Source organism: Etheostoma cragini, chromosome 20, assembly GCF_013103735.1.
Source record: "Etheostoma cragini isolate CJK2018 chromosome 20, CSU_Ecrag_1.0, whole genome shotgun sequence".
Taxonomy (NCBI): domain Eukaryota; kingdom Metazoa; phylum Chordata; class Actinopteri; order Perciformes; family Percidae; genus Etheostoma; species Etheostoma cragini.
In genome coordinates this window covers 11,216,826-11,229,738 of record NC_048426.1, presented here as the reverse complement: position 1 = coordinate 11,229,738, position 12,913 = coordinate 11,216,826, and the positions used below count along the sequence as shown (strand labels likewise).

General features: G+C 43.5%; 1 protein-coding gene across 2 annotated transcripts in view; it reads right to left on the bottom strand.

The window, feature by feature from the left end:
• Positions 1–5,969: 5,969 nt before the first annotated feature.
• pacrg (PARK2 co-regulated) overlaps positions 5,970–12,913 on the bottom strand; it is a 128,604-nt gene continuing 121,660 nt past the window's right edge. For both annotated transcript variants that reach the window (XM_034858887.1, XM_034858888.1), the window contains one exon: positions 5,970–6,421. In XM_034858887.1, the coding sequence (XP_034714778.1) occupies positions 6,261–6,421 (161 nt within the window). In that variant the 3' untranslated portion in view covers positions 5,970–6,260. The remainder of the gene's footprint in view (positions 6,422–12,913) is intronic.

The window sequence follows — 12,913 nt, the reverse complement described above, 5'->3', positions numbered from 1 at the left end:
TTTATGCGTATTCAAAACAGGAATATATGTAAATGAAAACAACTAAATTGTGACTTTGGTTGTAGTAAAACGTATCGTAGGTGATTATGGAGAGCAGGAAGTTATCAAAGTGAGGCTGTGTCTGCCCCATCTCTTACTAAATGTCCATTGTTATGCATAATTGTGTTGTTTGCCAACCAAAAGGGAATAAAGAAGACAAACTAACTGTTGATGGTGAACTACCTGAAAATGATTCAGATTTAGTCGGCCCAGTGTGGATGTAATCTATTGTCTTGATGTGGATAGAACTGGTTCTTCGGGACCAAAAAGATCCACATTGCAGTGAGTGAGTGGCGCATCTGGTGTGTGTGTGTGTGTGTGTGTGTGTGTGTGTGAGTGTGGTATCCATCATGCGATATTCAACACCTACCTGCTACAAAAAGATGCATTTTTTAAATTTAGCTGGCATAGTTTGGACCTACTTTGAGCTTTGTCAGTGTTTTCTCACAGATTTCTGTTTCTGGTTTGTTATTTGTGATTGTAGAATTATTTGGCGTTGGGAAAGGGATAATAAGTGGATCAGAAAAGATGTGTGCTTGCCCTACTGTAAGTTCTGCAAAAGTGAGGAGTCAAGCTTGTTTTCTTCTTTTTATCCATCACAAATTAGACCTTGCATGAGAAAGAGTGTATACTTTTCCTACACTACAGGAAGAAGTGTCATCTGGAGAAGTGCTATAATGTGGACCGGCATGGGAATTATTTTTTCCACAATTCAATCCGAAACTGCAAAATTCTTGCGTTTCAAACAACCCATTCTACTCTTTCGCCACAACTATTCACCATTTTCTGTTTTATTAAAGGTCACCTTGGGTCTTGTAGTCTAGATGCTCCATCGGTTTGGCTATCTGGTGATGGAAATGCCTGTTGGCCTGCCTGTTGGTGCCCAGACCGGGGGGAGAGGAGGAGGGGGTGACAGCTGGAGCCAGAAGGCTCTGATGGGAAAACACCACCTCCTAAGTACCACCTCGAACCTGCTAATCATCAATCAACAGGAGGAAACGGGACACAAAAATCACACTTTACCATTTTAGAGTTAGGTTACTTAAACAGGCTAAACATTTTTCACCCACTCCTCCTTTCTCATTATGTCCCTTGTGGAGAACACATTGGTGTCAATACGGCTTAAAGAAGTCCAGCCGATGCTACATCTGTCCTTGCTAATTGTTAACAGTGCAGATCCATTCCTGCTCCGTCTGAAGATGCCTGTATTTGTTTACTTGCTCGTTCATCTGTTTGTGCATGCCTGCTGGCCCATAGCAGGGGAGAAATGAGTGTGTGTGAGCGATAAGACCTGTAGGAGAGAAGGAAGAGGAAGAAGAACATAGTAAGTGGGTGAAGGAGAGTGATGGCGAGAGAGGGGTGATCCTCATTGATCACATCTGTTCAGAGGAGGATTGATCCTGTGGTGTGGTCTACTCTTGGGTCTAAACACACAAATAAGCACAGATAAGAAAATCACTCACAACTTTAAACAGTAAACCAGGATGTGAGATTTTAGCGGACTTTGTTAATATTCAAGGAGAGCTTTACAGAGGACGTCACAAGGAAAACAGAATATGAGATCCTCTTTCAAAGTGTTTACATTATTCCTCCACTCTTGCATTAAGCCTGTGAATCAGACACCTGGCATATGGAGAGGAAAATAGATAAATCTCCATTGTGCTGTCCTGTCCTGCACATGCTCAGTAGCTGCCGAGATGAGCGCGGACTCCGCCGGGCAGACGTGAACAAGACAAATCATTCCCAGGGGCGCTTTTATTTCTGTTGCATGGCACAATCCCTCTCATTGCTGGTCCTAACAATCTGCCTTTGGAGACTGAAACATATAATAGAGACAGCTCGACAGAAGAAGGGACAAGAGGAAAAGAGGGAAGGAAGTGATAAAGAGGAAGACAGATGAATCCTTCCTGAATGCTTAATAAATCCTCCACTGTACGAGGAGTTATGTTACAACATGTGGCACACAACCCAACTCTGATCATATTAAGTGTGACCACATGGATGAATTATTTGATTTTCAACACGGGGACCCGTTGTACATTCAGCTTGTTTGTTCAGATAAGGGAGCGTGATGATATCGTTAAGAGCCAGTTGTCGCCTCAATTCTCTTCTGTTTTTCACTTGTGAGGGAAAAACAGATAACCAAGTGGTAGAGTCTGCAGTCCCCCCCCACCCCCACCTCCTCCTCTTCTTTGGTCTCCTATTCCTCTCTCTGCAGCTGACTGCTCCTAAATCTCAGGTCTGGCCAGAGCTAGACAGCTCTCTCTACCAGGTGACACAACATCCCACTTCCCTCCATCCATCCATCTCGACGCTGCCCACACGGTCTCTCCTTCCCTTTGTTTCTCTCTGTGCTGGATTCATCTTGGACTCCCGGTCTGTCTTGGGTGCAATGTATCTCCCTGTCTTTCTCTTTATTCAACATGTTTACTCTCCCAAACACACAGATACACACATCACAAACATTTTCACACTGCCTTTCTTCTTCTGTAATTGTCTTTTTCTTCCTTCCTCAGTCTTAGCCTTTTCTGTACTTTTCCCAATCTCCTTTTCCCCTCCGTCAACAGAACGCTATCGGCGTGCTTGTGTAGCTTTTGTTGCGCAGCTCACTGCAATACAAAAGCCTTTGTTGGCCTGCCACCACTGTGATGTGGTGAGACAGAGACGCACAAGGACAAACTTGAGCTCCATGGTGCCAGTTTTCAGAAAGTCAATGTTCATTCTGAGATAACAGCTCAACCTGAAGGCTGGAGTAGCTGGTGTGGTGCGAGCCAGACACACATGTAAACATTTATCTGCATAGTCGACTGTGTTGATCTGTGATGCTGTGTGAATTGTGTGTAAGTCGTCCTGTGACAGTGCAATGCTTAGTGTTTCCATCAGTGAGATGGCTTGCATGTGTTCCTCAGTGGGAGTTATTGCTGGCTGCAGGGCAGTGGCAGCTGCTCTGAGGGGCTGAGCTAGCTCGGCTAATAATAACCCCAGAGCTGAGTGAGTGCCCACAGGCCCCATATTGTCAAGGGTTGACCCCCTGAGTCCAGTTGCATTGGAGAGTGAGGATTATGCCAGGTCCTGTCTTAGAGAACACTCTTTCACCCTTTTAAGGTTTAAGGCAGGTGTGCAGGAACGCCACACACTCTGTGGTTAATGTCGGGGTCATAACACCCTTGAAACTCCACTTTGGAAGCACATGTACAATCCAGTTAGCAGTATGGGTTATACTACAACCAATTTGGAATAGACTCACATAGGAAACAGGATCAGCAAGTTCTTCACCTTAAATTCTGAGCTAAGGCATGTTCAGCAAAGCCAGAATTGATTTACTGTAATCTCTTCAGCACCCATCTGGGCTGAGGAGAAATTAATATTATCAAAAGGCAAAGTTACAAAGACGGCTGAAAACAGGCTGAATAACATGTTAGATCAATACCATCACCCACTGTTGTCATCAGACATATTTTACAATAGACAAGGAATAAAAAAAAAAACTTTTGAAATTCTCTCAACTGAAAAAAGTGTAGCTTTATCTGCGACAGATACTATCTACCATTTGGAAGTAGAGCATGAGAACCTGTGCACTATGACTGGAGGAAATACTGTGAATGGAAAGCAATTCATTTCCTTGTGTATGCTGGGGGACCCGCAGATTCAAAAAGATCAATGGCTCATTATGACTAAGGGGAAAGGGTTAGAATATGATAATTTCTGCTCTATGCTACATTTGTTTTTGAGGCCTTCATTCTTGTCCAAAAACAGAGTGAGATAAGGGAGAAATTCAAGCAATGTCATGCTTGCTCTTTCAAGCCTGTATGTCTGGACAAGTCATGCGTTGATGCCTTTGATTGGCCAAATAACCTCATTGGCTGCCTCCATTCCTGTTCATTTTACAGTTCACCCTATTACTTGCCTGAGCAATTACAGCATGGTGTTGTTTTATATTGTTTTCCATTAGTGTGTGTGTGTGTGTGTGTGTGTGTGTGCTTAGACCATGTGCCTGTTCCCTTTCAGACTATCACCTTTCTTAATGAGCTTCGGTGGGTTCCTGAGGAGGTCGAAACGGACACCATTTAGCAATTAATGCCCATTAGCGCCTTTGATGTGACCTAATTGAGCCAAAGCATTCAGACTGCCTGGCCCTTTAAGTGCGAAGAAATGAAGTGAACTCTAAGCAATTTCTGTATATTATGGTTTGTATGACATTGTGCGATAGCTTGAAGCAAAAGACTATGATGAACAGATGGAAAGCTGGAAATGCACTTTCTGACGAGTTCTAAAAAACAGTATCTAAAGCACTCAATGAAAAAAAGCTTAACAAAAATGTTCACCATGTTTCACCTTGTCCTTTTTTTCCTAGTCGTTCTCCCTAGGTCTGAGCTCTTCATCCTTTGCTGGTGTAGCTGCTAGCCTGTGGCTCAGTAAAATTGGACAGGTGAAGCAGGACAGTGGGGCGTCACTGATACAGTTTGACGAAACCGTGGGCTGTTCAAAGTTCAATCAGCTCATCAAGCGAGACCAGAGGTGAAATTGAACCCCTTTTTAAAAGTGCTGTAGTTCATGTGCCTGCATTGTCGCTATATTTGTTTTATTATGTAGACACAGTTATTAAGGTGAATTATATGTTTTGTGTTGAAAGGAGACCGCACTGAGCTCCTTTCCTTTTCAATGCACAGATCCGGCAGCAGGCAGTAGATATCATTCTTTTCAAGATGTGCTGGGGTTGAAATATGAGCATTATAAAGCTGTCTTCTAGTTGAGAATAAATTCCTTTGCAGGCCTGTAAAGTTGCTTTCGCTGGAGACATGACTTACAATAAGAGATGGTGCAAGTGTCCTTCTGAGTGTCAGAAATCAATTACGCTATGTTTCCCCTGTGAGTCACAGGGTTGTATATGTATATGTGCAAGTGTGTGCTGGAAATATGGTTGCTAAAGCTTCCATTGTAGCTTGGAAGAGGTTTCTACTGTGACTTTAACAATAGTAGTAGTGGGAGAGGGAGTAGGAAATCCGTACAGTGAGGGAACACGAAGTTGGTGAAAGATGCCTATTGAGTTACAGGCTGGTCTGGATAAACAAACAAAAAAACATGTATGCTGCAGAAACAGTCATAGATAAACCCACATGCAAACCAAGTCTTCACTAGGATCACTGGAGGGTATCTGAGTTCGAAGGAAGGCAATCAAACGTGTTTGTGTATGAGTGTGTGTTATCTGGAGGAATACTGTCGGTTGTCATTTCTTTGCGTCTTCCCCCTGCATGTTTAGACAGGCTCCGTCTCCAGCTGAGTCTGTGACAGAATGGGTACAGTGGTACAGCACAATAGAATCAGTTGTAGAACAGGACAAAAAACAATGCAGATGTAAAACATGACTTCGTGGACTGGGACAGGAAAGACAGACCTGCATCACTGGAATCTCACCAAACTCCTTTTCTGTACCTCCCAAGCTGCATTAGCACCTTTTCATTTAAAAGCTTTGCAGTGTAGAGATAATGGCTTTCAGATGTTTACGGTTTCAGCACAGGAAAATTAACTACTTAATATTTATATCATAAAATATCATGTAGTATCTAAATGACACTGTGTGTCTTTTGAGTTGAGTTCGCACCCTGCAGGCTCGAAAGGTAGCTGTAAGAAGCATGCAACATGTTGCTGACATACATGTAAGCTGGCAACAGCTGCTGATCTCTGTTAAAGGAGCAAAGAACCCACTTTTTACAATCAACAGTCAAGCATCATGCCGGGGTGAGCGTTTGATAGTCAAAAGAGAAAAGTTTCCCTTTTAAACCAATGGAATTTTCAATTCTATGTTTTCATACATTTTTCATCTGATGCATATCGCTGTTTGAAATAAAAGTCACTGTGCATCAAGGATTCCTCATCAGATAGTTAAATAAATCACTAAAGCAATGAAAAAATGAACAATACATGGATAAAATATTAAGCATATTGGTGTATTTCAATGGGGCACATTTATTCTGTCAAGCTTGTATTGATATTAACAAGTGATAGTGTTAAATACACAGATACAGAAAGAATGACTATGCATACATTTAATAGAACAATAAAATAATATGATACTGTTCTGACACAAAAAGAGAATGAATGGAGTGAAGAAGAAAGGGATAAAGTAAGAGATCTATTTGGAGTTGGGGGGCAGATAAAGGACTGACCAACAGATAAAGTCAATAGTCTGTGCAATGTCAGAAGGACACCACCCCCCCTCCTTAGTTGATCATGCAGGACTCGTAGGTGGGCACCATGTATTTGATGTTTATGAAGGCATCCTCTCCTCCGTAGCGCTCAAAGACCTCCAGAGTCTCCTGGATCAGGTCCCCGATGTTTTCTCTCTTCTGCTGGCTGTAGTCAATGCCATCACCAGAATTGACTAGGGACAAAGAAACAGAGTCAGACAGACAGCATAAAATAAAAAAAAAAGATATTTTGGCACAGCAGGGTTATCGCAGACTTTGAGGCTGATGTCAGGGCTCACAAAACACCACCTGTGGCAATGCCGCGATGCTTTGCTCCACACAGCCGGCAAATGCCATCCTTCCATCTGACTTCAAACCCACTGGACAGACTGAATTTAATTTACTCCTCTTACGCCATGGCCAGCTGGGACTGAGCAGTCGGGACAGCAGAGTTTTTAACTGTTCGGTTGAAAGTTTAATGAGGCATGTCTGCAGAGAGGAGAGCAGGGTAAAGGACGTATTAGAGACGGCTCTGTTGTTGCACAACGCTGGGTTGATGCACATGAGGCATGAGCAGTAAGCAGGAGTCACGCTCCACAGGTAGGAATGTGTGTGAGTGTGTGTTTACATGTGTGTGTGTGTGTGTAGGGGGGAATTTGTATTAACATCAAAATCAGGTGGTTGTGTACACATGTGCTAAATTAAGAATACACTCAGATAGCATCATACACTTGTGACCAATCACAATACAGCGAGAAAGCTGCAGAACCTGCCCTCCCACAGGACACACACACACACACACACACATGAAGACAGTGCAGCAAAACACGAAATTATACAACAGAGCTCTACAGCGCTAGGGGAACTTGTTATCGAAAAAACATTCCTGAGGTGTCCAGCCTTCCTTCTTCCTCCCTTTCATCAGCAGGCACACTTAAACACACACACATAAACACACATACACACTCACGGATAGTGACTTTATCAGCACACAGCAAACTGCCAATCTCATGGCACTGCACTGGGGGCTCAAAACACTTTTCAGGGAGAGGTGAATATGGTGAGGAATGAAGCGCAGGCGCGCACACACACACACGCACACACGCACACACACACACATTCAAGTGTGTTTGCAAAAAATGCCCTGTTCAACTAAAATAACCTGGAGAGAAACAGGGGTTTTATTTCTTGGGGCTATAAAATGAAACAAAGAGAAGCTGCGGTCATTTGACTCAAAGCATTTGTTGTACGAGTAAGAAGAGAGGAGAAGAGAAGAGTAGCTGTGATGTGAAGAATGAACAGCAGCACTTTAAGGAGGGCCCCTCAGCCCCTTCTTTCACTCCCAATTAGACCTGAGGAGAGAATGCGACATTAAACCTCTCTCCGACTTCTTCCTCTCCATCCTTTTCGTTCTCAATCTTCTCTAATCTGTCATCTTTCCCTGACAGAAACAACCCCCCCCCCCCATATCTTCGCCTTTCCACCCATCCATGGCCTCCTCATTAAAACACAAAGAGAGACGATCCCATAAAGTGGGCTGTTAAGCAGTAACACGCCTATGATCTCAGTCTGCTGCACTTGCTTTCTGCTCAGGATTCTCTCTCCTGTTTTACATGAAAATGACGGGGGAGAATTTTCCAGTCGTGTTTTGACCGTTGGTTAGCCTAGACGCAGTGTAACTTTAACAGCTTCAGCTTTATTTAGCAGCTATTTACTGTTTTCCTTTTAGAAAAAAAACAGCATACCCTATGCTCAGGAATGAAAGAAAAGTTATTTTTGCATCTAAACTCAGGCTGTTTTATTTTTGAGCTACCCACAACACAGGCATCTGCACCCTGCTAGTAAGCAAAATCTAACTAGCATCTAAAATGCAGCCGTCTAAGGAATAAAAGAAAAAAAGCAGAGCAATAAGGAAGAAATTACTATGCAGTAATGTGTATAGAACAGACCACACATTCTTTTCTTTCATTTTTAAGTGTAGTTAGAGCAGGAGGGTGGTGAAAAGTTAAGAATAAAGTGAGAGGAGCTAGCCGGGTCACTGTTACAGTCTGTTTCAGCTGCATGATGTGTGTTTGTATGTGTGTGTGTGTGCATGAATGTTGGTGTAGGTTAAAAAGCCAGACCTGTGAAGAGCCACCCTCTGTTAGACTGAAAATGAGCAGCCAAAGCCAGCCCAGAGGGAGAGCTTGGCCTTCAGACTAGAGAACACGGGGAGCTGGGGAAGAGGTGCGGCTTGGGAACCAGCAAAGCTCTGACCCGTTTACTGGGGCCTGGAGGGGGAGCAGGGAGGTCCTGAAAGGGGGGGATTGTTACTGTGGCTGTACTGAGAGCTTCAGCCCTACCAAATGCATTACTATTGCTGAGCCTTTGGGTGGCCAGTAGCATCAAAAGGAAGAGGCCAGTGGATTTTGCAACGATTCTCAATATTTAAAGAGGAGAAAAGGGAGAAGTGTGTTTAAGCAGGGATGGAGGGAACGGAAGAAAGGGGAGGGAGCGAGGGTGTTAAAAGCTGCCTCTGCAAATGTCCTTCAGCAAAATAACTTTCGCTCTTTGTCTCTCCCCTCTGTCTTTCTTCTCTCTGTCTGCCCAGGGTTGCGGATATTGCCGTAAGCAGAGAAAAAAAATCTTTAAAAACAATCATAATAAAAACAGAACAGGGGGAAAAGGGCCTTAGTAGGAGTTGGCTGTCTGTTCCTCTGAGGAAGAGGAATGGTCGATACAGACGCACACAGAGGAGGATTCTCAGTGCAGCGACATTTGCTACACAGAGGGTCGAGGAATAAAAGGACAGTGGCACAGAATGGGTGCTTTGTTTCTGCCTTTCATGCTAAATCTCTGGGATAGGAGGGGTCTTTAGCACAGAGAGAAGGATGGAAGGAAGAGGTGAAATATATCTATCTATCTATCTAGCTATGCTTTTCATTAAGGCAGCATGGGCTGTGCCTCTCTCAGGCTCTGCTGTGATTTCCGCCGAACCCCACCAGACCAACACTAAACTACGTACAACAACAACAGCTGCAGCCTTCCTCCTCCTCCTTCTCCTCCACCCTTCTCTTTCTCCATCGCTTATTCCCCACGGTCCTAAACAACCTGTCTTTCCACATCAAGCTGAAGACAAGCAGTCACAGATGCAGGCAGCACTCCTCCAAACTAATTTTAAATATATAGAGGATTTTTTTATGGGGATATTTACTGCTGGGAACTCTAGCTTAAAGGACACAAACTGTAACAGAGCTGTACTAAACCCATCGTACTTTTAGATTTCTGACCAAGGTTAGCACACATCATGTGTGTGTTGTATTGTCATAATCCCCTCTCCTGCCAGGGACAGGGTGACACACACACTGCAGCAGCTTTGGGAAGTTTAGTACGAAATTCCTGATTCAACATAATATCAACCCGCCTGCCATCGTTTCTAATCAACTTACCCCTGATTGTGGAAGTTCCTTAGGAATGCAGCTTAGAGAGGAGGCCCCCCAACACAATAGCTCTTTGATCATAGCATTCAGATGCAGGAGGAGAATCGATGAATGTGAGAGACTTGTTTTTTCTTTTTTTCAAGGGAGTTCGGCCTTGCTTTAAAAAGGGACTTTGAGGAATACAGGTTACGAGTGCGATGGAACAGCTCAAGTTCCAGAAATACTGGAGAAAAAAAGGTCATCAACAAAGATGTTCCCTTGGGAATCAATGGTAAATGTGTTCAAATTAATAGGCTATGAATGCACAGTTTTCAAATGTTTTCCCTCAAGATTTAAATTGATTTAACTCCTACTACAATTTTGTTTTAAAATATTGTACTGGCTAATATTCAACATGCAAATGGTAGATAAATACACCAGAACCACATTAAGACAAAGGGTGAAAAGGCTAATGTTCTTCTTTCTAACTGAGAGTTTGGGGTGCATTTTTTGTCTTGATTAGTATTACATTCTAATTGGATGTACAGTAAATACAATCTAGATACTGTGAATGTGGCTATGAGAACTGTGAACCAGGCCATAAGAACAAGGAGGGGAGAGTAGAGCAGTTGTGGTAAGTGTATGTTTGACATAGGTGTGAGGAGGAGGTGGGGAGTGGATGAAACTATGGGGGAGGCCTGTGCTTAACAGCAGGGCTCTAATTAAAGGGGCCTCACACTTGGGTGCCAGGCAGGCCTCTCATAAAGAGGCTCACTGGCAGAGAGGCGGAAGACACCAGGTATGTGTGAGAGGGAGAGAGAGAGAGAGAGACAGTGTGTGTGTATGTATGCCAAAGGTGTCTTCAAATAAAAGCCAGTGGATTGTTTTTGTTTGTACACATACGGACACATGCATGTGGAGATGCACATGCAAAAAGAGAGAGAAAGTAGACAAAGCGGAAGTCATGAGGACTTAGTGTAGTATGACCTTTGGTGAAGGTAAATCTAGTTATCTATAACAAGATGCACAACGGAGAGATGTCAGAGTGAGTGGGCTGCTGGACTGCTCAGGGTGCTGGTGGTATGGTGCCTTGCTCTAGAGCACCTTGGCAGTGTCCAAGAGATGAACTGGCATCTCTACCAATCCAGACTCTGTACTTTTGTCCGTACATGGACTTGACCAGCGACCCTTCAGTACACAACCCAACTCCCTACGGACTGAGCTACTGCCACCCTAAAAAATGAAAAAGGTTCAAGTAAAGAAATATAGTAAGTAATAATAATATAGTAATATAAGAAAACACAAAGAACATCTCCCTCTGAAATGTTATGGAGTAGATGCATTGAGTCTCAAAAAATGGGAACACTCAAGTAAATTACCAGTGCATGACAATTTTGCAGTACAATTGCTTTTTTTACTCTCAAATATGGTCTCAAACCCTCTTTTTTATCCACAATTGTATTTCCCTCTGCAAAAAGGCCCCACCCCCCTTTACCTCTAATGGATAAGCAAGAGGCTGACAGACAACACAGCTGTGGCTCACACACACACACACACACCCACACACACACACTCACACTCACACACACACACACACAAACACACATACCCGGGGCTGGGCCCATTCCCACTCCGTTGCTTTCCATCTCAACCTTTGTGTGTGATCAATAACAGCATTTCAGCTTAATGCAGCCAGCCACAATGAGGGCCGCAGTTTAAGACACATCACGGAGCAAAAAAACACACACACACACACACACACACACACACACACACACACACACACACGAACGGATATCCACATGAGGTTGCGAGCAGAGAAGTAAAACAATAGGCTCATGGCCAGCAGTAGTTTATTAAACCCACAACCCCTACACCAGCCATCATCTGACTGTTCATGCTTATTGAAGTCTAACCTTTGCTATAGGTCAGTAATCTCATTTTCCATGTGTATATCCAGCGCAGCAGTGCTCAGTCTATAGGCTAGCTGCAATTCAGTGCCATTTCAACCCGGTGAAAGTTGAACATCAGCAAAGCAGTATGCCAGGTGGAGGAAAATGTGCCAAGGTCAGATTACACAGCAGAAACTAAGAGTGAAGGAATGTGTGGACAAGGTTGAGACAAAGTAACCGCTGAGGATGCTCCTGAGCTGCACAAAGCTGTTAGATTCCCATCGATCTGGCTCCCACTGGCTTACTAGTCTACATCTGTACGTAGTTATAGAGGAATTGAATTCCAATTCCACACTTCCGCCAAAACCGTGCCATGTCTTTGGCTAATCTTTCCTTAGAAATCCCAGGCGGTGGGTGGGATTCAAAGTCCTGCATGGGGCAAGGTGGTAGACTCACTCTTCCACACCTCACAAAACCCTCTTCTTGCTCATTCCTTTTTCAATTAGCCAACTAGACCTAGCCATGACCGAGAGCAAATCCGTTTGTGCCATTTAGTCATGGTATTAATGCACAAAGACGGCTCATCTTAGATGATGGATCAATGCTATATTCCAAGCTGTTAACATGCCCATTATTGTTTCAATTACCTCCACTCAGATAATGGTTATCCCAGTCCCATCTTATTCAACTGTAGCCTGATACATGCATCTGAAAATTCGCTACAGTCCAGTATGCGTGTCACAGCCCCATAGGAAAGAGTCATCTCTTGTGATGTTAACAGACATTTTACACTGAGGGCTTGGATGGGCAGCTCCTTTTTTAATTATTTTCAAATTAGATTACACATGTGTCACAGTTTGTGTGTGTGTTGTTGATGAAAAAGATCTTTGCAGCCTGATGTAGCAAAAGTTTTCATCTGAGCCAGAAAATACAGTCATGGTACTTCTTGTCACAGCTATGGCCAGACAGAGGGCTCTGCATTACCCAGCACTGGCTACAGATCGAAACCAAGACGCTGCAGCTGCTGAGGTTCCTATAAAACAGAGTTCCACCCTGAAATCTTGGTGTTCTCATGTAACACACATGGCCAACATACAATCTTTCTCTCAAGAGAGGTTTTATATAAATTAGAGATTACGGGCTAACAAAAGAAGACTGTAGTGGTGGCATACCAATTCATTCTGTCCCTTGCAATCACATTAGAGAATAAGAACAAATGTGAAGGCTGTGAACGGCTGTAACTTCAGCTGTATAAGTGTTTGTCTTAGATAATATTTCAAAACGCCAACTTCTGTAGAAGTGGAATAAATAAATGAGTAAATATATATATATACACTCACCGGCCACTTTATTAGGTACCCCATGCTAGTAACGGGTTGGACCCCCTTTTGCCTTC